This window comes from Penicillium maclennaniae (assembly GCF_028827695.1).
Source record: "Penicillium maclennaniae strain IBT 15551 chromosome Unknown utg000003l:1.0-5670915.0:1.0-5674809.0, whole genome shotgun sequence".
Taxonomy (NCBI): Eukaryota; Fungi; Ascomycota; class Eurotiomycetes; order Eurotiales; family Aspergillaceae; genus Penicillium; species Penicillium maclennaniae.
In genome coordinates, this window is record NW_026623215.1 from 3,374,244 (window position 1) to 3,396,277 (window position 22,034).

General features: G+C 50.7%; 10 protein-coding genes across 10 annotated transcripts; 6 read left to right on the forward strand and 4 right to left on the reverse strand.

Annotated features, from left to right (window-relative positions):
- Window positions 1-670: 670 nt before the first annotated feature.
- Window positions 671-1,414, reverse strand: N7477_003389 (exosome non-catalytic core subunit CSL4; the record flags this gene model as incomplete). Its single annotated transcript, XM_056965052.1, has 1 exon — window positions 671-1,414. One exon carries the CDS (start codon window positions 1,412-1,414, stop codon window positions 671-673), a length of 744 nt encoding a protein of 247 aa, XP_056825005.1.
- Window positions 1,415-1,891: 477 nt separating this feature from the next.
- vac8 (protein anchor VAC8) lies at window positions 1,892-3,949 on the reverse strand (the record flags this gene model as incomplete). The annotated part of the gene is made up of 5 exons (XM_056965053.1): window positions 1,892-2,223; window positions 2,292-3,041; window positions 3,101-3,346; window positions 3,400-3,688; window positions 3,782-3,949. The coding sequence occupies 5 exons, from the start codon at window positions 3,947-3,949 to the stop codon at window positions 1,892-1,894; spliced, it is 1,785 nt and encodes a 594-aa protein (XP_056825006.1).
- A 1,364-nt stretch (window positions 3,950-5,313) lies between these two features.
- On the forward strand, window positions 5,314-7,100 carry N7477_003391 (FHA domain protein; the record flags this gene model as incomplete). Its single annotated transcript, XM_056965054.1, has 4 exons — window positions 5,314-5,658; window positions 5,709-6,319; window positions 6,370-6,466; window positions 6,519-7,100. The coding sequence occupies 4 exons, from the start codon at window positions 5,314-5,316 to the stop codon at window positions 7,098-7,100; spliced, it is 1,635 nt and encodes a 544-aa protein (XP_056825007.1).
- A 1,851-nt stretch (window positions 7,101-8,951) lies between these two features.
- N7477_003392 (uncharacterized protein) lies at window positions 8,952-9,506 on the forward strand (the record flags this gene model as incomplete). Its single annotated transcript, XM_056965055.1, has 1 exon — window positions 8,952-9,506. The coding sequence occupies one exon, from the start codon at window positions 8,952-8,954 to the stop codon at window positions 9,504-9,506; it is 555 nt and encodes a 184-aa protein (XP_056825008.1).
- Window positions 9,507-10,127: 621 nt separating this feature from the next.
- Window positions 10,128-11,966, forward strand: N7477_003393 (putative proline permease; the record flags this gene model as incomplete). Its single annotated transcript, XM_056965056.1, has 3 exons — window positions 10,128-10,591; window positions 10,660-11,581; window positions 11,619-11,966. 3 exons carry the CDS (start codon window positions 10,128-10,130, stop codon window positions 11,964-11,966), a joined length of 1,734 nt encoding a protein of 577 aa, XP_056825009.1.
- An 860-nt stretch (window positions 11,967-12,826) lies between these two features.
- On the forward strand, window positions 12,827-14,199 carry N7477_003394 (bestrophin family protein; the record flags this gene model as incomplete). Its single annotated transcript, XM_056965057.1, has 3 exons — window positions 12,827-13,150; window positions 13,200-13,762; window positions 13,827-14,199. The coding sequence occupies 3 exons, from the start codon at window positions 12,827-12,829 to the stop codon at window positions 14,197-14,199; spliced, it is 1,260 nt and encodes a 419-aa protein (XP_056825010.1).
- A 213-nt stretch (window positions 14,200-14,412) lies between these two features.
- Window positions 14,413-15,844, reverse strand: N7477_003395 (uncharacterized protein; the record flags this gene model as incomplete). Its single annotated transcript, XM_056965058.1, has 7 exons — window positions 14,413-14,648; window positions 14,687-14,846; window positions 14,904-15,059; window positions 15,119-15,241; window positions 15,298-15,447; window positions 15,501-15,647; window positions 15,701-15,844. 7 exons carry the CDS (start codon window positions 15,842-15,844, stop codon window positions 14,413-14,415), a joined length of 1,116 nt encoding a protein of 371 aa, XP_056825011.1.
- Window positions 15,845-16,109: 265 nt separating this feature from the next.
- On the forward strand, window positions 16,110-18,866 carry vp16 (tethering complex subunit VPS16; the record flags this gene model as incomplete). The annotated part of the gene is made up of 6 exons (XM_056965059.1): window positions 16,110-16,254; window positions 16,310-16,416; window positions 16,472-16,600; window positions 16,658-17,246; window positions 17,297-18,567; window positions 18,618-18,866. The coding sequence occupies 6 exons, from the start codon at window positions 16,110-16,112 to the stop codon at window positions 18,864-18,866; spliced, it is 2,490 nt and encodes an 829-aa protein (XP_056825012.1).
- Window positions 18,867-18,901: 35 nt separating this feature from the next.
- N7477_003397 (Alb1 domain-containing protein) lies at window positions 18,902-19,544 on the reverse strand (the record flags this gene model as incomplete). Its single annotated transcript, XM_056965060.1, has 3 exons — window positions 18,902-19,120; window positions 19,190-19,479; window positions 19,529-19,544. The coding sequence occupies 3 exons, from the start codon at window positions 19,542-19,544 to the stop codon at window positions 18,902-18,904; spliced, it is 525 nt and encodes a 174-aa protein (XP_056825013.1).
- A 242-nt stretch (window positions 19,545-19,786) lies between these two features.
- On the forward strand, window positions 19,787-21,868 carry N7477_003398 (ubiquitin-specific protease UBP1; the record flags this gene model as incomplete). The annotated part of the gene is made up of 3 exons (XM_056965061.1): window positions 19,787-19,880; window positions 19,948-21,315; window positions 21,402-21,868. 3 exons carry the CDS (start codon window positions 19,787-19,789, stop codon window positions 21,866-21,868), a joined length of 1,929 nt encoding a protein of 642 aa, XP_056825014.1.
- Between the last annotated feature and the right edge of the window lie 166 nt (window positions 21,869-22,034).

Here is a 22,034-nt window from a genome sequence, read left to right on the forward strand (position 1 = left end):
CTTTTCTTCCGAGTCACAGGATATCAGACAGGAAGTAGGGTCAGGTGGGTACGCAGAGATGAGAAGTCTGCTGCGTCCGTTCATCTTCCTCGCTTGACAAACACAGTCCGACATTGTAGGTCTCGACCGTGTATACTAAGGAGGTTGGGTTCCAAGGTTGGAAAGGTCTACGGTAGATAAAGATGCCCTTTCCGGTCCTACATTTGGTAGTAGACTGCGTGAATAAATCACGAGTTAGAAGGAAAATTAGGTCTTTGACCTGTTTCATTCATCGTTCAGTGGGTATCACATAATTTGGCGGGGATCTGGAATCAATTTTCCCTCGCGTGGAGTTTGGCAACTTGAGTCGCCACGGGTTATCAGAGAGGATGCAGCATATAGGCTGATCTGAAGGGGCTGAGTGAGAAGAGATTTACTCTTTCAGAAGCACAAAGCCCAGAAACCCGAAGACAAGGACCTTGTCTGCTTTGTTTCGTCATGATTGGGGCTCGACTTTGGCGCCGTTGCGTATCACAAAGGCACGATGGGCGTGCTTCCTGCCCCAGAATTTCATTCCCGCGTTTCATTCACAGCATAGGAATTCTTGGATGAAAGGTTGTCGATAATATCAGTCACTCAACGACTTTCTTGTGTAGAAGTCCAAGAGTTGGAAATGGCTGGGAGAAACTCCTCAGAACGGCCGAGCAACCTTTCTTTGTTCACCGGCACCGGTGACAGGGTCCCTCATCTCCTTCCAGCTAATAGGGAACATCATGTTTCCAGCATCGCTGCGAGCCATCACTACGCCGAGATCATTGCGGGCAGTGGTAAGGTAGTAAAAGCTCTGGTCACCCAGGGAGATGACCGAGCCGCGCACGATATCGCCAACACGGAACATCTCATCCATGACAACACGGTCTTTCTCAACGGCGCGCACATCTTCCTTGCGAATCAATGCTTGGAAGCGAAGCTCATCAGTGTTGCTGTGATTTTCCGGGTTTGCGGCGGAGGTGAGGATGGAAGCGATATTATCATTGTCCGAAGCGACTTCAGCTGGGTCTGGACTTGTAGCAGAGGCGTCATCGAGGACGACAAGAATGGAGACCGCAGCTTGACGCTTCTGGACGCGAGTAACGCGGGCTAGGACAATGGAGTCGACGGCGGGTAGGGTATTGTACCTGGGCTTTGACTTCGAGGTCGGGGCCGGGGTTTTTAAAGCAGCTGCACCGGCCTGTTTCACGCCAGAACCTAGTCGCGAGACTCGTAGAGTCGACTTCGTTTGAGTCTTGGGCTGGGCGGGATCAACGATGACGGGGCCAGCGATGGAGGCGTAAATGTTGGACTGCTGCACGTGTGTGCCGGGACCAGCCGCATACGAGGCCACAGAGCCTAGACGTTGGCCGGGGATGGCTATAGGTGGAAGAGACGTTGCCATGTTGTCAAGCCCTCGAGGGCAAAGAATTGGGAGAGATGATGGGTGAGAGACGGAGGGATTTTTCTGCCGGGGAGCTATGCCCGGCTCGGAAGTAGGTTTCCCCGCCCGCTTGTATATGCTACGTGCTACGACTACAAGCTTGTCACAATGTCCCCTGACACGAATAAATTATGAAAGACCCATATCTAGCTTGAATACACGGTGTATGCGTTGGAATAGGGAAAGGACAGCGGCGTTAGCCCAGATATACCGTGAACATGGAAGAAACAGCGAAACACTAAAGGCCTTGACCACTCCATATGCCCGCTGACGAAAAACCGAATTTGGTAGATTCAATGCCCATACAAACACCCAAGGGAAGAAAGAGATGGATAAACAAGAGAATAATGGCCAAATGGAGTACGCAAGTACGAAAGGACCGAAAAAGTGGGTTCTCGGGCACGCGGAAAAAAAAAAGAGGGAGATAACTAGGAGCACCTATGCCTCGATCAAGGTCTGCTTAGGACTGACTCCCAGAAGCTCCAGGCATCGCCGTGCGAGAGCGATGACCTCACCTTCTCCATCGTCCGCATCCTCATCGTCCGACTCGATATTTTTGTCGGAAATTGACTTCACCATTTGTACAATATCGTCGGACTTTGAGATGTATCCGATGAGCTTCTTGTCTTCAGACTCGAGCAGTTGAAGAAGAGTCCAGATGGCAATATGCTGGAAGGTCGGGTCTCCACTAGCGAGGAATCGCTGAAGATAGCCATGAATACCGCCATTCGGGTCGGCCCAATCACGCACAAAGATCGAGTAATCTCCCACTATATTCACATTAGCACCCAATGCATGGTGTCAGTGTACTTGAGAGAGATGGAGTTTCTAATCGTACCCTTGGAGGAGAGGTTGCCCAGGGCAGCCGCGCTGTTCCCTTGGACCTCAATACTCTCCGAGTTGGTTAGCGGTATCAGGACGTCGAAGACGCCGAGGTTGAGAAGGTTAGACTTGAGATCATCACTGAGAGCCAGCACAGCAATGGCAGCGGTCATTTCGGATTGAACGGTTAGCGGGACTCGCAGAACGAGATCTTTGCACTTCTGAACTGCACCGGCCTGCAGGACGAGTTCTTTGTTGCGATCCGAGCTAGCCGCAAGGTTGCGGAGCGTGGAGATAGCATGGCACTGAATCTCCTCGTTGTCAGTGGATCCAAGCAGATCCACCAGAGGCTTGAGGAAGCCGGCTTCGATGATCGGGGATTCATTGAGTGGGTGAATCGAGATATTGCGAATACAGGCCACGGCGGAGAGGATAAGAGGAAGATAGGACGACTGGAGCAGTCGCAACAATGGAGAAAGTCCCTTTGCCCGGACAATCTCCAGCTGGTATTTTTCGTCGGAGGCGAGATTGCGGAGAGCGAGTGCTGCTTGACATTGAACTTTCGGGGTAGATGAGTCCATAAGATGAACCAAGGACTGGACCAAACGACCCTCGGTTTGAGCGAGGCGTTTTCGATTGGTCGAATCGACAGCGATATTGCTCAGAGCCGTTGTGCAGTAGTACTGAACGTCGACATCAGGCGATGAGAGAAGTTGGACGAGGACGGGAATGGCGCCAGCATTGACGAGTTGCTGTCGGTTGTCGTCTGGTCGACGAGTTAGTTCCACGGCCCCCACCAGTGCATGGGGATAAAAAGGAACTAACCAGAATGTGTCATATTGAGCAGCGCGCCGGTCGCGTTACGCTGCACGCGCATATCCTTCGACTTTGCCAGGCGGATCAAAGGACCCAGCGCTCCCGAGCGAGCAATCTTGGCCTTGTTCTCCTCGTGGGTTGCCAGGTTCGTGATACAGCCGACCGCATTGCATTGCACCTCCACATTGGGCGACATCATTTGGCGGATGAGAGGGGCCAGCCCTCCGAGGGTGACGATCAAGACCTTGTTCTCAGCTATTTCGGGTCAGCGATGGAGAGCCGGGCCATGCAGCTTCGGTGGTGCATACCATTCACAGCCAAGTTGCCAAGCGCGGCACTCGCAGCTCTTTGAACCTCGATATCGGAGCTCTGGAGTAGGAAGAGAATGGGTTCGAGAGTGTCTCGGTCGACTTCGCGCACATCTGCAGATACGACGTCAGGGATTGCGTCACCGCGATTGAAAGTGTCGCACGCACCTCTCTCCGTGATCTCGGCGAACGTTAAGCTCGCACTGCGTTGAAGGTCGACGTTTTCCGAATAAACGAGGGTGCTCAAAGCTCGCAGCGGTTCTCCCGCGAAGAAGTCAGTTTCGTTGCGCTGGACAAGGGGTGTTAGCGACGAGTGGCGTCATGAGATCAGACAGTCCGGTCGGAAGGAGAGTTGAACGATCCAAGGCGAGACGAGACGTACATTTTCCAGATAACTGAGTAGGTCCGAGACCGCTTCCCGTTCGTTATCGGCGAGGGTGGCTTCGTAGATGCCGTCTCGAGAGCGGCCGGCGCCCAAGCAGGCGGAGATTTGACACCATTGGTCGACGGCCGACAGGCACGACCGACAGGTGGTGAAGAGTCCACTCATGCCTCCTCAATAGCCCGGCATCAGGGCACTACCGGTGCAGTTCGTAGCGCGATGGAGGGGGGTTGGGGGAGGGACAATTTCTGTGGGGAGGTAAATGACAGGAGGCTGGTCAGTGTTGCATATACCCGTGCTCAAGCTTCTCAGATGGGAACACAGAGACAGTAGCGCGTGATAGAAAGGTGGAGCGAGTTGAAGGTGCGAAATAACGATCAGGAAATTGAAAAGTTGAGGGGGAGAGATGGGAAGAAAGAGAGGTTCCAGGAGCTAGTCAAAGTCCGTAGTGACAGTCTCCAGTCTCCAGTTTCCTATTTCCCCCTCCGGCCTCCACTCACGGATAACCGATGGACGAGTCAATGGATTTAATCGTCCAACCGTCAGATCTTTAGGAAAGAAAAAACAGGAAACAAAAATTATAAAAAAAAAATCATATATCATGTATAGCATATATTATCCATATCATAGTTAAATCTGAGGAGACTGAGGAGACTGAGAAGCTCCGATACTTTGGGACCTAAAATTACTCAGCCACGACACGAGAGCTTCGGACATGTGGTCATAGCCCACCTCAGCATCGAGGCTTGAGCTGCCTCACAGTATTCCTTGAGCTGCCAATCCCCCGTCCCAATCCATGCCCCTCGATCATCTCATGCCGGGGCCATAGGAGATATCTGCAACTCACCGGTCAGGGCCATTCTCCCGGGTCCGTGCCCGCCTTGTGATGCGACCATTAGGAGGGCAGCTGATGCGCGTGAAGAAATGCATATCAAAAAAAAGAAAAAATCACATGAAGTGGTCGGCTAAACTTACGTGGAGGCGAAGGCAATTTCCCCGCAAAAAGGCAATGAGCCACTCCGTCAGTTCCCAAGTTCCCAAGACTTGCCACTATCGCCGGCTTGTTCCAACTTCGTTTAGTTCCTCGACTAGCGAGTGGTCTGAGGTTTTCGTTGGTCGCCCATCGGCCCATAGATTTAAAGCAACGAAAAGGCTGGGTCTGGGTCGGCTTGTCATGGTCGGGTCGTCTGGTTGTCTGTGTCTGGTCTGGTCGGGTTGTCTGGTTCCATTAAATCTCGGTCACATCATATGTTGGAAAGTCCCCCCCCCGTGTTTTGTCCTTCTCCGCTTCATTCATCTGGTGAGATCATGTCTTGGTGAAAACCTTCCATCTTTCAGCCCAGTGGCCGATTGCACATCGCAGATCCTAGATCCTCGATCGCTTCAAAGAGTCTCCAACCCCACCGCGGTCTTCTAAAAAATCCTAGCTTTCCCAGTACTGGTACATTGGAACGCTGGGAAGCTGGTACTCTCGTACTCGTGCAGGCTTGTTTCATTGTCAGTCGCGTGCAGACTGCACAGAGGAGCCCCCCATGTCGACCTCAACCGCCACCGCCTCCGCCTCTCTTACTGACCCTCCTCGCTCCGGCCGTCTTCGTCGCTTCAGTCAGCTACGAGCCTATACTCAAAACCTCTCACACTCCTCACCAAGCCATCGTGCGCGGCCCAGTCTGAGCAGTCGGGTGCCCTGGCTATCAACTCCGTCGGGCGCAGAGTCTCCATCGACGCAGGTGGAGAGCTCCACTCCTTTATGCCCCGAAAGTGATCAACCGGCCTTGTCTCGCTACACCTCAGCGCCTACCTCGAGCTCCCACGCTCTCATTGACAGTCAGAACTCCTCGGCTGAATCCTCGCGATCATCTCCCCTATCGAGCTCAGCCAGTCAACCCATGTCATGGCCCGACTGAGGAGTGCTTCCGCTGTGCAGGGTCGTCCGCCGCGCGCCTTGGCTCGAACCGCCACCCCAGAGGCCACGCCAGAGACGCCCACATCGTTACCAGGGCCGACCACCACAACAAACAATACCTCCGAGCCGATTGACACAGCCCCGGCCGAGAACCAGTCCCCCTCAAAACTAACACAGAAGGCGACGATCAGGTTTTTCCCCTTTCAGGATTCCTACCAAAGTTCGCGACCGTCGCTGCCCTTTATTCCTATCTCGCGCACACTACCCTCCGACAGTTGCGTCATTCGCGTCGGTCGATACTCCGAACGTGATGGGATTCCCAACCCCAATCCATCTGAACCCTCGGATTCTCCCGTCGGCTTCAAATCGAAGGTCGTGAGCCGAAAACACTGCGAGTTCATGTACGTCAATGGTCAGTGGCATATCAAGGATGTGGGCAGTTCGTCGGGCACGTTCCTGAATCATATGCGCTTGAGTCAACCCAACATGGTCTCCCGCCTCTATTCCATCAAGGATGGTGACATAGTGCAACTTGGTATCGATTTTAGAGGCGGAGAGGAGATGATTTTCCGTTGCGTGCGAATTCGCATTGAATGCAATCGTGCTTGGCAGCAGCAGCCTAACGAGTTCAAGTAAGTCGCCTTAGGCTTTCAGTCTCATGTCCGGTCTAACATCACCCTAGTAAAAATACCGAAAGCTTGATCAAAAACCTGGGCAAGGGGGAAACCGCCGACTATTCTGGTTGTCGTGAATGTTCCATTTGTCTTGGTTCCGTCTTGGTTGGTCGTCCCTTTCCATTTTCAACGTACTGCTTCGCTAACGCTGGCCCAGCGACCCTACCAGTGCCTGTTCATGGCGGCTTGTGCCCATGTCTGGCACTACAAATGTATCAGTCGCTTGCTACACTCGCCCGATTACCCCATGTTCCAGTGTCCCAACTGTCGGGCCTTCACCGATTTGAGTGCCGAAGTTGACGACTCGAATGACCAGGAAGGGGAGAAGTCTCCAGAATTTGTCGGCGCGGAGGAAAATCAAGCTGCACCGCGGTCCGAGACGCAATCGCCCGCAAATGTTCAAGCCGCGAGCGAGGATCCAGAAACCTCGAATCAATTAGAAGCTCACCCCGAAGAACGGGACTTGGCTACCGATGTCGAGAACCTGCACTTGCAGGAATATCAGACCCGCGAGGCGGACACGGAAAGCTCCGACTCTGCTGCTCCGAATGGGAGCACTGACGATCTTGCTCGCAGTGCCACTATCAGTCTTCCAGGTTGGCAACCGACTGAACCTCTTAGTGTCCCGACTCGGCATGCTCAACTCCGGGCCGACACGCCTGGGTCAGACGAAAACCCCCTCACGCCACGAAATGACTCGGGTCCTCTAGCATTTGACGGCCGAGCAGGAATGCCTTAATTGATAATTTTGGGGAATACACACGCTTGGAGATTATATTTCGACTGTTTCCTGAAACATCGCGTGATTTGACATTACGGCTCCGATGATTTCACCACACTTTGCATCTGACATCTTCACATTTTCCTTATTTCCATTCCCAGCTGCAATCTATCTACGCATAGTTGAAGCTCATCTGACCCTCCTATCTGCATTTCTTTACAGCGTTTATTATATGTCTGCAATTGGATTACCTAGGTACTCGTGGCAAAACCGGCGTTTCCTTGTTGGCACTCGACTACCCCATCGTTTGATATACCCATTTACCAGCCCCGGCTCTTGTCCAGGGCTTTTGGTGATACCTATATCTACGGCGAACTTGGAACAATTTTTGCGTTGGCTTACTTTGTCTATTCCACCATTTTTTTCATACCGGGTTGGCTTTGTGACTCTACCATTTGATCCATCTGCGATTCAGAATAATCGATAAATCTCTAATACTCGCTCGTTAACCTCAAGTAAATCATGTCTGAAAAATCTCCCATTTGAAAACGTAGTGACCCGGTCATCGAAGATGAATCTAAGATCCGTATATCATCTGCCGCCAAAGCCAGGTTAGACTCGAACTATCTGCGAGCTGTATAGCGCCCCCGTTACCATGAGTCTGCCGGTGAAGGTGAACCGTATCCTTTTTATATGAATGGAATGACCAAGTCTCCTCACCTTCTGCAAAATTTCAGACAATCCACTACGATGCCCACGCCTTGGAACATCTTCCTGGTTTGTCTATAGTGATCGACGTGACAACCTTCTGCCTGGTCACACCTTTTAAATCTGAATCTTATCAATTTATATAAATTGTGAGCCTGATGATAACTATGAAAGACTGCTGAAGACAATGCCGAGGTATACCCGTTGGAAACTCCCGGCATTATGATTGTGCTCCACACCGGGCCCCATCGGTACTCGACGTGCTCCATTTCTGGAACGGCTGGCCTTATAGCCGTTTCATCCACGGCCGACCATGAGACGAGAAACACTTTGTTCGGTGCATTTCAGATAAACTCCGGTTTCACGTTCCCCAATTGAGCCAGAATGAAAAACACCAAGCTCACTCAGGAGCGTCGGTTTGCCGAGAATACACGCGTCACGGCAGAGACAGGGTAACCCTAAAAAGACTCTAAATCTCGGGTTTTCCGACTGGTGCCTGAGGGACCTTCTTCGGACCCTCTTCTAGGTTCGGCACGTACGCCTTCCGCGTCATTCCTCACCTTAAGTCCAGGTGCCGCGTAATAGTCTCATCTTCAAACAGAAGCTTGGCTGTTGGAGTGCGGTCAATGCCTTGTTCCCTTCACGCAATTTGCTGAGGCCCGACTGCGCGTTGTCAACGATCGGCAGTTCCTCTGTTTGTGAATAGAACCTGCAGATCGCGATATCAAATCTTGGAAATGATGTGAATAGAGGAGATTTTCCTTCCATACGATGGGTTCAGTTCATCTTCCACTGCCTATTCTTTTACTGATTTTGGATTTCAACCCTGGAAGATGAAAGTCCATTCACTGTCGCTCCTTCTGGCGCTGCTAGGCCCTGTAACTGGCTTGTCCAGCACTTCCACCCAGGGGCTGCTCTCTAACGATGAGCGTATGTTTGCACATCTCTCTGTACGGTTGATTTTGACTCGTAACTAAACCCTCACAGTATCCCTCGGCGACTGGCAATCGGCCTACGAAAAGGCCTCCCGTTTCGTTTCCAAACTGAACACCACCGAGAAAATCAAGCTCATCACCGGAAACAGTGTCAACACCATCGATGGTGAGTCCGTCACGGCTCTTGAATTTTTGGATGGAAGTATGGGCCTTCAGGACTATTACTATGTCCGGTGTCCGCCTCGTTGATCAGTGGATTGAAAATGAGAATGTCACTGCAATCTTGTACGGTAGTCTCTTGGGCCAAGAATTCGGAAACTCCATTGTCGACGTGCTCTACGGCGATGTCAACCCCAGTGGCCGCTTGATCCACACCATCGCAAAGAACGAGAGCGACTACAATGTCGACATCTGCTACACCCACAACTGCAACTTCACCGAAGGCAACTTCATTGACTACCGATACTTCGACGCTGCTAAGGTTACGCCTCGCTTTGAGTTCGGCTATGGTCTCTCTTACACCAACTTCACCTACTCTGGCTTGCAGATCAAGTCGCCGGCCCCGCTGTCCTTATACCCCACTGGCAAGCTCTCCGTGGGTGGTTACGAAGACCTTTGGGATGTTGTTGCCCATGCCAGCGCTACCATTCGCAATACTGGCTCTGTCGACGGTGCAGAGGTTCCCCAGCTTTACATCGGGTATCCCAAGGCAGCGAAGCAACCATTGCGTCAACTGCGTGGCTTCCAGTCTATCGACATCAAGTCTGGGCAGCAGAAATAGGTAAATTTTCAGCTGCGTCGTCTTGAAATTTCTCACTGGGACGTGGCTGCGCAGAAATGGGCCGTTGCTCCTGGCGTGTACAAGGTCTACGTTGGAGCTAGCTCAAGGGATCTGAAGCTGCATGGGACTCTCTCTGTGGAGACCAAGGCATGAATGTTTATATACTAGTCTAGGTATGAAGATAACTATTCGCGAATCTAACATTCGCCAAGAAATACTCAAGCCGTTTTTCGGTCAAATGAAAGCAGTGATTTTATCCAAGGTGATTACACCGGGAAACGAGAACAATCTAGGCAGCCAAGGCCTTGGGGTATGAGCTATAGGGAAAGGCACGACATTCTGTTGGAGACCAAAAGCATTATGCAGCTTAGCAACAACTGTCTAGGGGTCGACTTTATCGCTGTCCAATCCTAGGTGTTCATATCGCTTGGCAATTTAGTAGTTTCGCCATCTCCTTCCCCCTTTGAGTCCTCTGTCTGATAAGACTTGGAGATCCTAGTCGATTGTTATCAGAGAGTAACCAGGTTGATAGCATTTCTTCAAGCTTGGTCGAAATGCAGCACAAAGTATGTCTCATCACCAGCGCCGAGAGATAGGAGCCCGGCTCTATCCACAACATTCATGACTCCGCACCGCATTCCTCATTCTGCGTCCTTGGACCCCGACGTGAAACGGTGTATAAGAAGCCAGGTTCCCCGCTTATTTATTGATGTTCCCCCCTCCAGGTTACTACACATAATCACAATGGAGAAGAAAGTATCTTCAGAAGACCATCCCGTTCCCAGCGAAGACGCCAGTTCCGGCACCGTTGAGCCATATCACGAGACGAAGCGTGGTCTGGCCTCCCGACATGTACAACTCATGGCCATCGGCGGCTCGATTGGCACAGGCCTTTTCGTCGGTATTGGATCGTACCTGCGCGATGCCGGACCATTCTCATTACTATTAGGGTACATTATCTGGGGTTGCTTGTTTATTCTACCTGTCAACTTGAGTGTTGGGGAGATGGTGGCCTATCTCCCTGTTCGAGGATCGATCTTCGAGTTGGCGGCGCGATTTATTGATCCTGCGTTTGGATTTGCCATGTAAGTCCTCTTACGTTCAATAATTCTTCTCCGTGAATTTGAGGCAAGACTAACGCCCACTTGCACAGGGGCTGGGTATACTTCTACGGATGTGTAATGCTAGTATGTACGGAATACGCCGCTGTCGCAACGGTCATGCAATATTGGACTACAAGCGTCAATCCTGCAGTTTGGGTGGCAATGGCTCTTGTCGTTTGTTCTCTGCTCAATTTCGTCGCTGTAAAATACTACGGAGAAAGCGAGTTTATCATGGCATCGACGAAGTTCTTGCTTCTTATAGGTCTCGTCTTGTTGACTTTCATCACGATGGTTGGGGGAAACCCCAAGCACGACGTCTATGGTTTCCGCAATTGGACACACGGCGTCATGTTCGAGTACTATACCGACGGTGTGACGGGGAGGTTTCTAGGATTCTTTTCCGTCATGGTCTACGCCGCGTTCTCGATTGCTGGACCCGATCTTCCGGCTCTGGCCGCCGGCGAGATTCAGAATCCCAGATACACCATTGCGCGCGTCGTCAAAGCGACATTCTGGCGTATTGTTGGATTCTACGTTGTCGGTGTATTAGCCGTCGGTATCATTTGCAGTCCACGCGACCCTCGTCTCATGTCAGCGATTAACTCTGGTGCATCTGGATCTGCTGCGTCGCCTTGGGTCATTGGTATTGAAAATCTGAGAATCTCGGGCCTTCCAGATCTGATTAATTTGCTCATTCTGCTTTCCGGTTGGTCTTGCGGGAATGCCGATCTCTATAGTGCCAGTCGAACTCTATATTCTCTCGCCCGCGACGGCCAAGCACCTAAAATCCTCTTAAAATGCACTGCATCGGGTATTCCCGTCTACTGTGTACTGACGGTCTCGCTTCTTTCTTGCGTCACTTTTCCTTGTCGCGGGATCCTCTTCCGTGACGGTTTTCTACTGGTTCGTCGACCTGACCACCCTCGCATTGGTCCTCACATATACGGGAATGCTTTGCGTGTTTATTGGATGGTACCGTGCCTTGAAAGCACAAGGCATCGATCGGAAGCAATTCGTCCCTTGGGCTTCTCCATGGCAGCCGTATGCCGCTATTTGGGCCATCGTCCTTGGCAGTGCTACCGCCATCTTTAACGGATTCTGGGTCTTCAAGCCGTTCAGTGTGCAAGGGTTCGTGACCTCGTATTTCGGGCTGGCATTCTGGATCTTCATGTATTTGTTTTGGAAAGTTTCCCATCGCACGAAATTGGTGGACCCCGCCGAGGCAGACTTGTATTCTGGCAAAGCCGAAGTTGATGAGGAATGCAAACTCTGGGAAGATGGTGGGTGGGAGGAACGGAGGAAGGCTGAACTGGCGCAGATGAATTGGGGGCGTCGAGTTTGGGAGAAAATGTGGTGATGACATGTTCAATCCATTTCAAGTCGTATAGAGAAAGGGTCACGCCGGAATGTCAAATGGTCGGAATCGATCCATCTAATCTCAAAGTATTGCACGTATTCCACTTGGCTATGGAATGCCATTTTCGAAAACTGAAATCCCCCGCATTCACTCGCAAATTGGAGTCTCGAGCCATGCCAAGGGGGTTTGCAAGTCTACGTTTAGTTCAGCTGGAGAGATCCCTTTTCCAGGAATCATCTTGCCGTCCCCACAAGACTCTACAACTTGATAGGTTTAGTAGCAAGTCAGGCTTCAGTTGGCGCTTATCGTGATCAAAATTGCATCTAGAAGAGCTGATAGCCATTCAATCCTTAATATTTTCTTGATGAGGTAGGATGAACACGAGCTAAAGCAGCTGGACGGATGTTCATTCTGTAACTGCTGATCGTCTGAGGCTTCAACCCCTCACTTCGACGCGAAGACATATGTCTTGTCCGAAGCCCAGGCTCACGTCAAAAGCCATGGTCGGCTTGCAATGCAGAAGGCGCATCCGTGTGCGGTGCTGGGTCCTGGAAGGATCTTACGGTGATAAATATCGCGTCTCACGCGTCACCGAAAAGCGGTGTGTCCATTCCATTACCGGCACTTAGTGTTCGATGGTTAAGAGAAGCTTTCCCATGGTTAATCTGGCGATGTCACTGTGCAGCCAGAGTGATCATAGCGTACAGAGCGGGCGCCACTCATGACACGGACCAACCTTTGAAGGAACCCGTCGTTGCTCCCGAGCGTTCAGTGTTGACAATCCGTCGTCTCAACTTTTACACCACATGCAGTGACTTTGCTGGCATCGACCTAAGAAGGGTTTACAATCGCCATACACGATGCCGCTGAACTTCAGCGAGCCGCCGACTCCCACGCTGAGCCGCCAGAACACCGCTTCGTTCAACCCGCACCACCAGCGGCGCACCACACACCCTCACCTCCTGTCATCTCGTCGAAAGCCAAGGAGGCAAGTTCCTATTATAGATAAATTGAAAGTCAAGGCGCCTAATCGAGATTGTAGATGGCCACTGGTCTTTCGCTTCATAAAGGGGGCTATCCACGTCGAGATATTGCTACCGGTCTTTCTACATGCCGTTTTCACGGCTTTCGTCGTGTATCTCGATACTTATGCATTTGATACCGTCGGAATCCCCTCGAGCATCGTAGGTCCTACCCCAAACGCTCCGAAGTGCCGACCTCACCACCAACCAGATTCCATCACTGTCCATCGTGGTAGGCTTGATCCTCGTCTTCAGGAATCAGACCTCCTACAACAGGTTCTGGGACGGACGCAACGGCATGAGCTCAATGAACACCTGTGTGCGCAACCTTACTCGCACAATCATCACGAACAGCTACAGTTCCACCCGTGGCCCGCCTACGGCAGCAGAACGTGAAGACATCGACCGCACAATTCGAATTTTGATCGCCATTCCCTATGCCATCAAGAACCACCTGCGTGCTGAATGGGGTGCCGCGTGGGAGCTGAATGGTATGGTCGGAAACGACTGGGGCTTGGGTGAACGTGGCTCAGCCGCGTATAATCCCGAATATGCTGGTCTACTCCCGGCCGGTTTGGAGGGACACGAAGATGAGGGACTTGGTTTGCCTTACCAGTTGACATTCTTTGTGGATTCGTTCATCAAGCGAGGTGAAGATCGCGGTTGGTTTAATGCGCCTGGTGCCAGTCAGATGCAGGCACAATTGAATGCTCTTCTGGATGCGTATGGCAGAATGGAGACCATCAAGTTGACGCCTATGCCAGTAGCTCATCTGTGAGTTTCGATATTCCATTTTAGATCTTAGTTGTAGAAAAATCTTGCTAACATAGAACCCTAGAATCCATCAGAAACAAGTTCTCGCCTTATTTGGCTGCGTTCTGCCATTCGCCATGGTTGACGAGATGGGTTGGTGGGCGATTCCCATCGTCAGTCTAGTCATCTTTACCCTGTATGGCATTGAAGGTATCGGATCTCAACTTGAGGATCCTTTTGGCTACGATCGGAACGATATCAAGATGGACGCTCTCGTTGGTGATTCCAAAACGGAAATTGACGTTGTATTGAATGAGTGGCGCAACTACTCCAAGTCATTGGAAGGTTCCCGCGAGGGACAAGGGCATGGAGACAAGTGCGTCAATTCCCAAGAGAAGAAGTACGCGCCTCCCGACCTATTTTTGAAGCTGAGGACAAGACCGCGAACCATGAATTGAAGCCGCTTTATGTCGGCTTCTACTTTACCAGGTCCCTTTTATGCATTGAGTCGAAGAGAGTCATGTGAACTTAGAGAGGCATTTGTCGTTTTGTTTGTATTGATAGCTATCGAAAGACCGATTACATTGACTTCATTGTGTTCTTAGCTCATTCTTGATTGAGCGTCCGCTGGTCACTGTATGATTCCTGCCTCATACTGGAACTTTCCTGCCTCATATTGGAGGTTCCAGTGCCAGAACCCCATCTAATATCGAGTCGGGCGTAACGTCAATCAGAATTGAGGAGACAGCCCTAAGACCACTCCCGTACTGTAGACTTCGATCGTCTTCGGGATTCGCAACGATGATGCGATGGCGGAAGACTTTTCTTGCAGCCAGAGCTACAATCGATGGTGTGAGGTAGTCGATACCGTGGAGCGGTGCAAGGTATCTGCAGCGTTGATCAAAACCTCGAGACTTTCATAGAACAGCAATGGCTGAGTTTAACTTACTTGGAAAATCGAGCGAAATCGTTCTTCGCCTTCGCAGAAACCCCCCCCAGCAACTGCGCGACTGAGCCGTAAGAAGACAACAATGTCCTGAATATACCGAACCACCTCCGCACTGGTTGTGACAGAGCTACTCGCCTCCCGGAGTTTGTTTATTGCCTACAAGCAACGTTCGGTAAGTGAGATGATATCAATTTTCGGAGTGTCCAGGCATACCAGATGGTCGATTTTGGCCCTATTCTTTTCAAAGGTCTTCGGTGTGTGAATGACAGAACACGCAGATAATTGGCTATCTGAGAAGTATTCATTCTCCTCAAGATATAAGTAGCCACCCGAGGGGTCATGATAGTGGGAAATCAGTAATTGTTCATTCTGCATTGAAGAGTCAGAACAGACTCTCGGGAGAAATTCCACCGGCAAAACATGCTTACCAAATGTAGTTTCAATGGTGGTCGAAGCTGATCAGATTCTTTCGTCACGAGTGCAATGAAGAGAAAGTCTCCGGGGGCATTCAAAAAGCCACTTTCAGTCACCAACTTCTTGGTTCGCATTAACTGGGTTGACTATCAGCTGTCCCGAAACGATGTATCGGTATTGGTGACAAACTGACCTGCAAAACCTGGCCTTGAACATCATCGTCAACCAGGTTAAAATCCTTGGCAATAACAACGTTGACCGCATTTATGTCCGTGGGAAGCGGGCTCGGGATTGGGGACTTGCTGCGATCTCTAGGAGTCATTCCTAATGAAAGATTGCTGGACTGCTCCGATCAACTCAAACTCTTGGAAAATAAGGTTTGAAACAAGTGCATACCGACTCAGTCTTCAAGCGAAAATAAGATGGACGCTCTTGACTTTTACGAGCGTCTGCCGTGAGGATCTCATGCTGAATGTCTCCAATAGATGTTGTCGCAGAACAATCCAGGATGGAATAAGACAAGTCAAAGGTATTTGAGCATATCTTTTTGTAAGGTGAGTAAATATCAATGTGGAGCGAAGAGGGTGCTCACATACTAATGCTAGCTCTTTGGCAAGATCGTGAACACCATCTCTGGTGGTTTCAATCAAGCAATGTTCACGCGCGACAAGACACAGGTATAGAGCCACTTCGAGGTCAGAAAGCTTCCGTACGATGTCCTCGAGGCTCAAGTCATCCATCCCGACACTCCATAGATCATTGAATCTGTCAACTGAGATGACAGTGGGGTAACGTTAGATGGAGGGGGATACGCGGACGATAGAGATGGATAGTTGGTGCCTTAAATGCCTTATATTTGGGGCACCAACAACACCATATCTGAGACTAGTGCCCAATCCCCGGCGCAGGCCGCGGAGCTGCACCGCTGCTCATCACCAACCACAACACGGGGCATGGGTGGATGGTCTCTTCAGAGCCATCATCCGTGACGCACACTGCATAATAATGGCGCCTGCAAATCCCCTCGCCAACTGGGAAAGAGTTGGCGACAGCTTCTACCGCAAAATCCCCGTGTATGACGCCATCTTTGATGAAGACGTGGAGCTTGAGAACTACATTGTCGCGGGCGCGCCGTATGGAGGTGCTATTGGTATGGCTATTTCTGATCCTAGAAACGTTCTCAAGCTAAATTGAAACGCCCGCAGCCCTCTATCGTGATGAAAGTAAACCATTCAGGCTTCGAGACTCGCAGAGCTCGCGGACTAGCATTGAGATCTATTCCTGCTCAGGAAAGCACATAAATACTATCAATGTGAGTTACTATTGCTTGATCTCGGGCTTTTGTATAAATGCTGATTTATTTACAGGGTGAACAAGCTGCTATTCGAGGGCTCGGCTGGTCCGACAAAGAAGAGCTCCTGGTGGTTTTTGAGGACGGCACTGTCCGCCGGTATTTCGGCCTGGACGGTGAATTTACATCCTTCTCACTGGGAAATGTAAATTATTATTCTCACTCCCTTGTGGTGGAAGCATAAAAAGCTGATAGTGTGCAGGGTGCTGAAGAGTATGGCGTGAGAGCTTGCCAATTTTGGGCTTCTGGCCTTGTGGCATTGCTGTCCAACAATCAGTTGATTGCTGTGTCTAAGTTTGATGAGCCCCGACCCAAATTGCTTGCGCCTTGTCCCGAAGGCGAGGTATCGTCATGGGCGTTGATTCCACCTGCGCACACTCTTTCGCGCTCTGTGGAGGTTTTACTCGCTGTTGATAAGACAGTCTTTCTGGTTGACTTTACAGAAGCAGAGGACAAGGTCTTACAGGACGGCCCTTTCAAGCACGTTAGCGTCTCGCCAAGTGGCCATCTCATCGCGCTGTTTACTCACGAGGGAAAACTATGGATCGTCAGCAATGACTTCCAGAGTAAGCTCAGTGAGTACGACTCGAAGTCCCGTGTGCCGCCTAGCTCGGTGAACTGGTGTGGCGACGAGGCGGTCATTCTGGCCTGGGAGGATGAAATTCATCTTGTTGGGTCTAACGGTACTGCATCAAAGTATTATTATGATGGTCGAGTGCATGTCATTCCTGAGATGGATGGTGTCCGTCTTGTCACGAATGAAACGTGTGAATTCTTACACAAAGTCCACGGTAATTTGCACATCACAAGAATTGATCGATTGACTACTAACTCGGCCCAGCTGTGACACAAGAAATCTTCCGATTAGGCTCTTCATCCCCTGCATCGGTGCTCCTCGATTCGGTGGACCAACTAGAAAAAAAATCACCAAAGGCGGATGAGAATATTCAGCGAATTCGCTCAAGTCTTCCCTCGGCAGTGGACGCCTGTATCAAGGCAGCTGGGTATGAATTCGATTCTTACTGGCAGAAACGATTACTTAAAGCCGCTTCCTTTGGAAAATCGGTCCTTGATCTTTACAATAGTGACGAATTTGTGGAAATGACTGAAAAGCTCCGAGTCCTCTCAGCGGCCAGAGATTATCAAGTCGGCTTGCCCATTTCGTATGAACAGTACTTGCGCTTGACTCCCGAGGGCCTCATTGAACGTCTGATAAGCCGTCACGAGTATCTTCTTGCGATCCGAGTCTCCGAATATCTGCAGATTCCCGCAGATCGCATCTATGTCCACTGGGCCAGTCAGAAAGTTCGGGTTTCTACAGTAGACGATGAAGCCGTGTGCAAGCTGATTGTCCAAAGGTTGGACGGTAAGCCAGGCATCTCTTTCGAAGTCATTGCCCAAACAGCTTATGACGAGGGACGGTCACATTTGGCTACACAGTTGCTAAACCATGAGCCACGGGCGGGGAAGCAAGTGCCACTATTGCTGAACATGGAAGAGGATGAAATGGCCCTGGACAAAGCAATTGAGAGCGGTGACGATGACCTTGTGAACTATGTGCTCCTTCATATGAAGAGCAAGCTTCCTCTGGCTAGCTTCTTCCGTATGATCAACACTCGTCCTATGGCATCCGCTTTGGTTGAGACAGATGCGCGAAGTCAAGACACTGAACTCCTGAAAGACCTTTACTACCAAGACGATCGACCTGTCGAGGGATCAAATGTCTTACTGTTGGAGGCTTTGCAGGAATCGGACCCGCAACGCAAGACTGAGAAGCTCCATCTTGCCTCACGTCTACTGTCAGACTCCAAAGACCCGACGGTTGTATTACACCAGAAGCTGGTTTCCGAGGCTTCTCAGCTGCTGAAAGCTCAAGAGGCACTCGACAAAGATCTTGCCGACCATCACGAATTCCTTGGCCTCAGTTTGAACGAGACGATTTTCCGACTTGTTCGAGCAGGCTACGGGAAACGAGCGCACAAGATGCAGGCTGAATTTAGGATGCCCGAAAAGACCTACTGGTGGCTGAGGCTTAGAGCCTTAGTCGCTAAACGTGACTGGGGTGAATTGGAAGAACTTGGCAAGACTAAGAAGTCCCCTATCGGATGGGAGGTAGGATATCTAATCATTTATGTTTGCGCAAATGCTGATATACAACAAAGGCGTTCTATAACGAGGTTCTGGGCGCCGGAAACACAAAGCTTGCTTCCATGTTCGTTCCGAAATGCACGCATCTGCCCGTCACGGATCGAATTGAAATGTGGGTGAAATGTGGAATGATCGTCAAAGCAGGCGAAGAGGCGCAAAAGGCCAAAGACATAAACACCCTCGAACTCCTCCGGAACAAAGCGTCCGGTCCCGCAATTACCGAGATTGAGCGCATGATCAACCAGCTCAGGCCGAGAAAATAAGTTCCGGTCATCACTCATACTTGACCGCCATGTCCTCAGATGATATCGTCCTCCTCGTCAACTGGCGCATGCTCGTCCGCAACCGGGTTAGACACCGGGGTTTCAGATGCGAAAAGATTCTGTGCGGACTTGGGCTGCTTGGTGTTCTCGGACATCTCGTCGTCATCGTCGTCGTCGTCGTCGTCATCTCCTGCATTGGCTTGTTGCAGAGCTGCAAACATGCCCGCTTTCTTGTTCAACTCCTCCCATTCACCCTAAAGTCAAATATTGTTGGTTAGCACGTGTATGCACAAGTTGATACGCAGTCCATAGCAGATACATACCCTTCGATCCTTAACCACCTTTGCTCGGCTGAAGCTTCTGGCCTTTTTAATTTCCATCTGGTCCATGACAGCCTCTGCTCTGTCCATGCCCTTTTGATGTCTCATACGCTGTGCCCTTGACATCTTCTTCTGTTTCTGCTTCTTCTGTATTCCAGAATTTCTGCGATCGCTCAAGACGGAGGGTCGTTGAGCGCTTGGAGATTCGGCTCGCGGCAAAGAGGTCAAGGACTTGTCCACATTCAAGCTGGGCGACATAGCCCGACGGGCCGCACGGGAGTTATCTGTCTTGGCTGATAATCTGTCAGTAAATGTAGTAAATTAGAATGACTTGCGACTCACGCTTGTTCTTCGCCATAGTGAGATTTGTTTTGAAAAAGAGTGAAACTGTGTGTGGAGACACACTGCTATCGATAAAAACTTTTTGCGGTGGGCGCGATGCACCTAAAACGCAGCCCCGGACCAAGTGAAAGATTGTATACAAAGTCTCCGTGTCCGTCTTCTTTCATCCACTGCTCACGGTGTCCGCGATCATACCACCCGGCCCATGCTCTACAGGTCTACTTCCTGCTGCGGCTCTTTTAATTTCCCCCTCCCGCCATGACAGCCCGCAGAGAGGGAGCTGACATCTTCTCCAACGCCCCCATCCGTTATTACGCAAGCCGAAGCACCCACGATGAAACAACTTTCACGGGTCTGCTAAACAGTCAAGTATTCGCCTATACCCTGGCTGCTTTCTTCTCCGTCTACCTTCTCCTGAGACCACTTTGGTTTTACGCCCGTTTCGCTCATCCGGCTCCTCTGGAACGTCCTCGTCTATCTCACACCCTCTCGGCTTGTCGTCGCATTAGATTCCCGCATGTCGTACTCGGATCCCTCTTCCCCGCGACCTACGCAGATGACCTTCCACCTGAAGCATGAGGCGATGCAGCGTATCTTCGGTCTGGATAACAACTCCTTTCCATTCTTCCCCCGATCGCGTTCTCTTTCGGGCTTCGGCAGTGCTCTCCTGGGCAATACCAAAGACGCGGTGCCTTCTGGACTGGGAAATTGGGACAACTCTTGCTACCAGAACAGCATAATTCAAGGACTGGCCTCGCTGAAGTCCTTCTCCACCTTTTTGGGTCAAAATGTCAATGCACTGGACGACAAAGGATCGTTATCCACACACCAGGCGCTAAAAGGAATAATTGACCTGCTTAATAGCGCATCAAATTATGGAAGCAAGCTCTGGATTCCCGCCGATCTCAAGTCTATGAGCAGCTGGCAACAACAAGACGCGCAGGAGTACTTTTCGAAAGTGGTAGATCAAATCGATATCGAAGTCCAGCAGGCCTCAAAGGGGCAGACAACAAACATGGGACTCAAAATGACCGGCCCCGAGGAGAATATTCTTCGGGATATTATGCAGAATAAAACCTCAACCGATAAATATGAAGCGGGTCCTGTCATTGAGAAATCCTCTTTGCGCAACCCTCTCGAGGGCTTACTCGCCCAGCGAGTGGGTTGTATGAAGTGTGGCTACACAGAAGGTCTGTCTCTCATTCCCTTTAATTGCCTCACGGTGCCTCTGGGAGGCAAATTCGATTACGACGTGCGTGAGTGCCTGGATCAATACATGAGTTTGGAACCTATCGAGGGTGTGGAGTGTGCTAAGTGCACATTAATACGCGCACATGAACAGTTGAGCAACCTCCTTGGTAGCCTGTTGGAGGATGAAGGTCTATCCGATCGTTCACAAACGGCAGGCTTGTCCGATGCTGTACGCACCTCTGCGGTGGCGAGGCTGGAGGCCGTAAAGGCGGCCTTGGAGGAGGGTGATTTTACAGAAACCACACTGGCAAATAAATGCCACATTCCCTCCAAGAACCGCGTCTCCACCACCAAGTCACGACAGGCTGTTATTGCGCGGGCTCCACAATGTCTTGCGATTCATGTCAACCGCAGTCTCTTCGATGAGACGACGGGCACGTTAAAGAAGAATCTTGCGGGAGTGAAGTTCCCTAAGACTATGGACCTGAATGACTGGTGCCTTGGAACTCGCAGAGCCGAGAAATCCGGGGACGCTATCGAGCGATGGGTGACCAACCCTTCTGAGTCAATGCTTCCTGGCCCAGGCGAGTCCATTCGTATTTCCAGCAGGCAATACGAATTGCGAGCCATTATCACACATTACGGCCGACATGAGAACGGACATTATATCTGCTACCGCAAGTATCCTACATCAGTGTTCTCTGCCCTGTCCCGGATGAGGTCCTGCAGGCCGAAGGAGACAAGGAAAAGCCTGAGCGGTGGTATCGTCTCAGCGATGACGATGTGCAAATGGTTAGCGAAGGAAATGTAATGTCACAAGGCGGTGCCTTCATGCTCTTTTACGAGGCTATCGACAACGGACTATCAGCACAGGCCGAACGCACGGATTTGGAATCCTTAAAGTGCGATCAAGTCGAGTCGAACTCCAGTCATACCATGTTCGAAGACATGTCGACCATTTCGACTCCCACAGATCTCGAGTCCAGCACGTCTCGCGCCACAAGTGTCTCGACTCCAGACCGCGTGCCGTTACCTTTTGATAATATCAAAAGTACCGTCCCATCACTCAAGATAGCCAATGCACTTGATATTAATAAACAAGATTCCGGCGACGCACTTGGCTCACCATCTGCTATTACTGCATCATGATCCAGTCCCGGTCACCTATCCATTTCTTCGTTTTTCCTTGTCAGCGAAACATCGCCGCGTATTCTGGCAACTGCATCACAATGATACCCGAGGCACAATTCATCTGGGGCGTTCATGAAGATTTGGGGATTGCATGTTCTTCTCACACTTGTATTATACGAACATC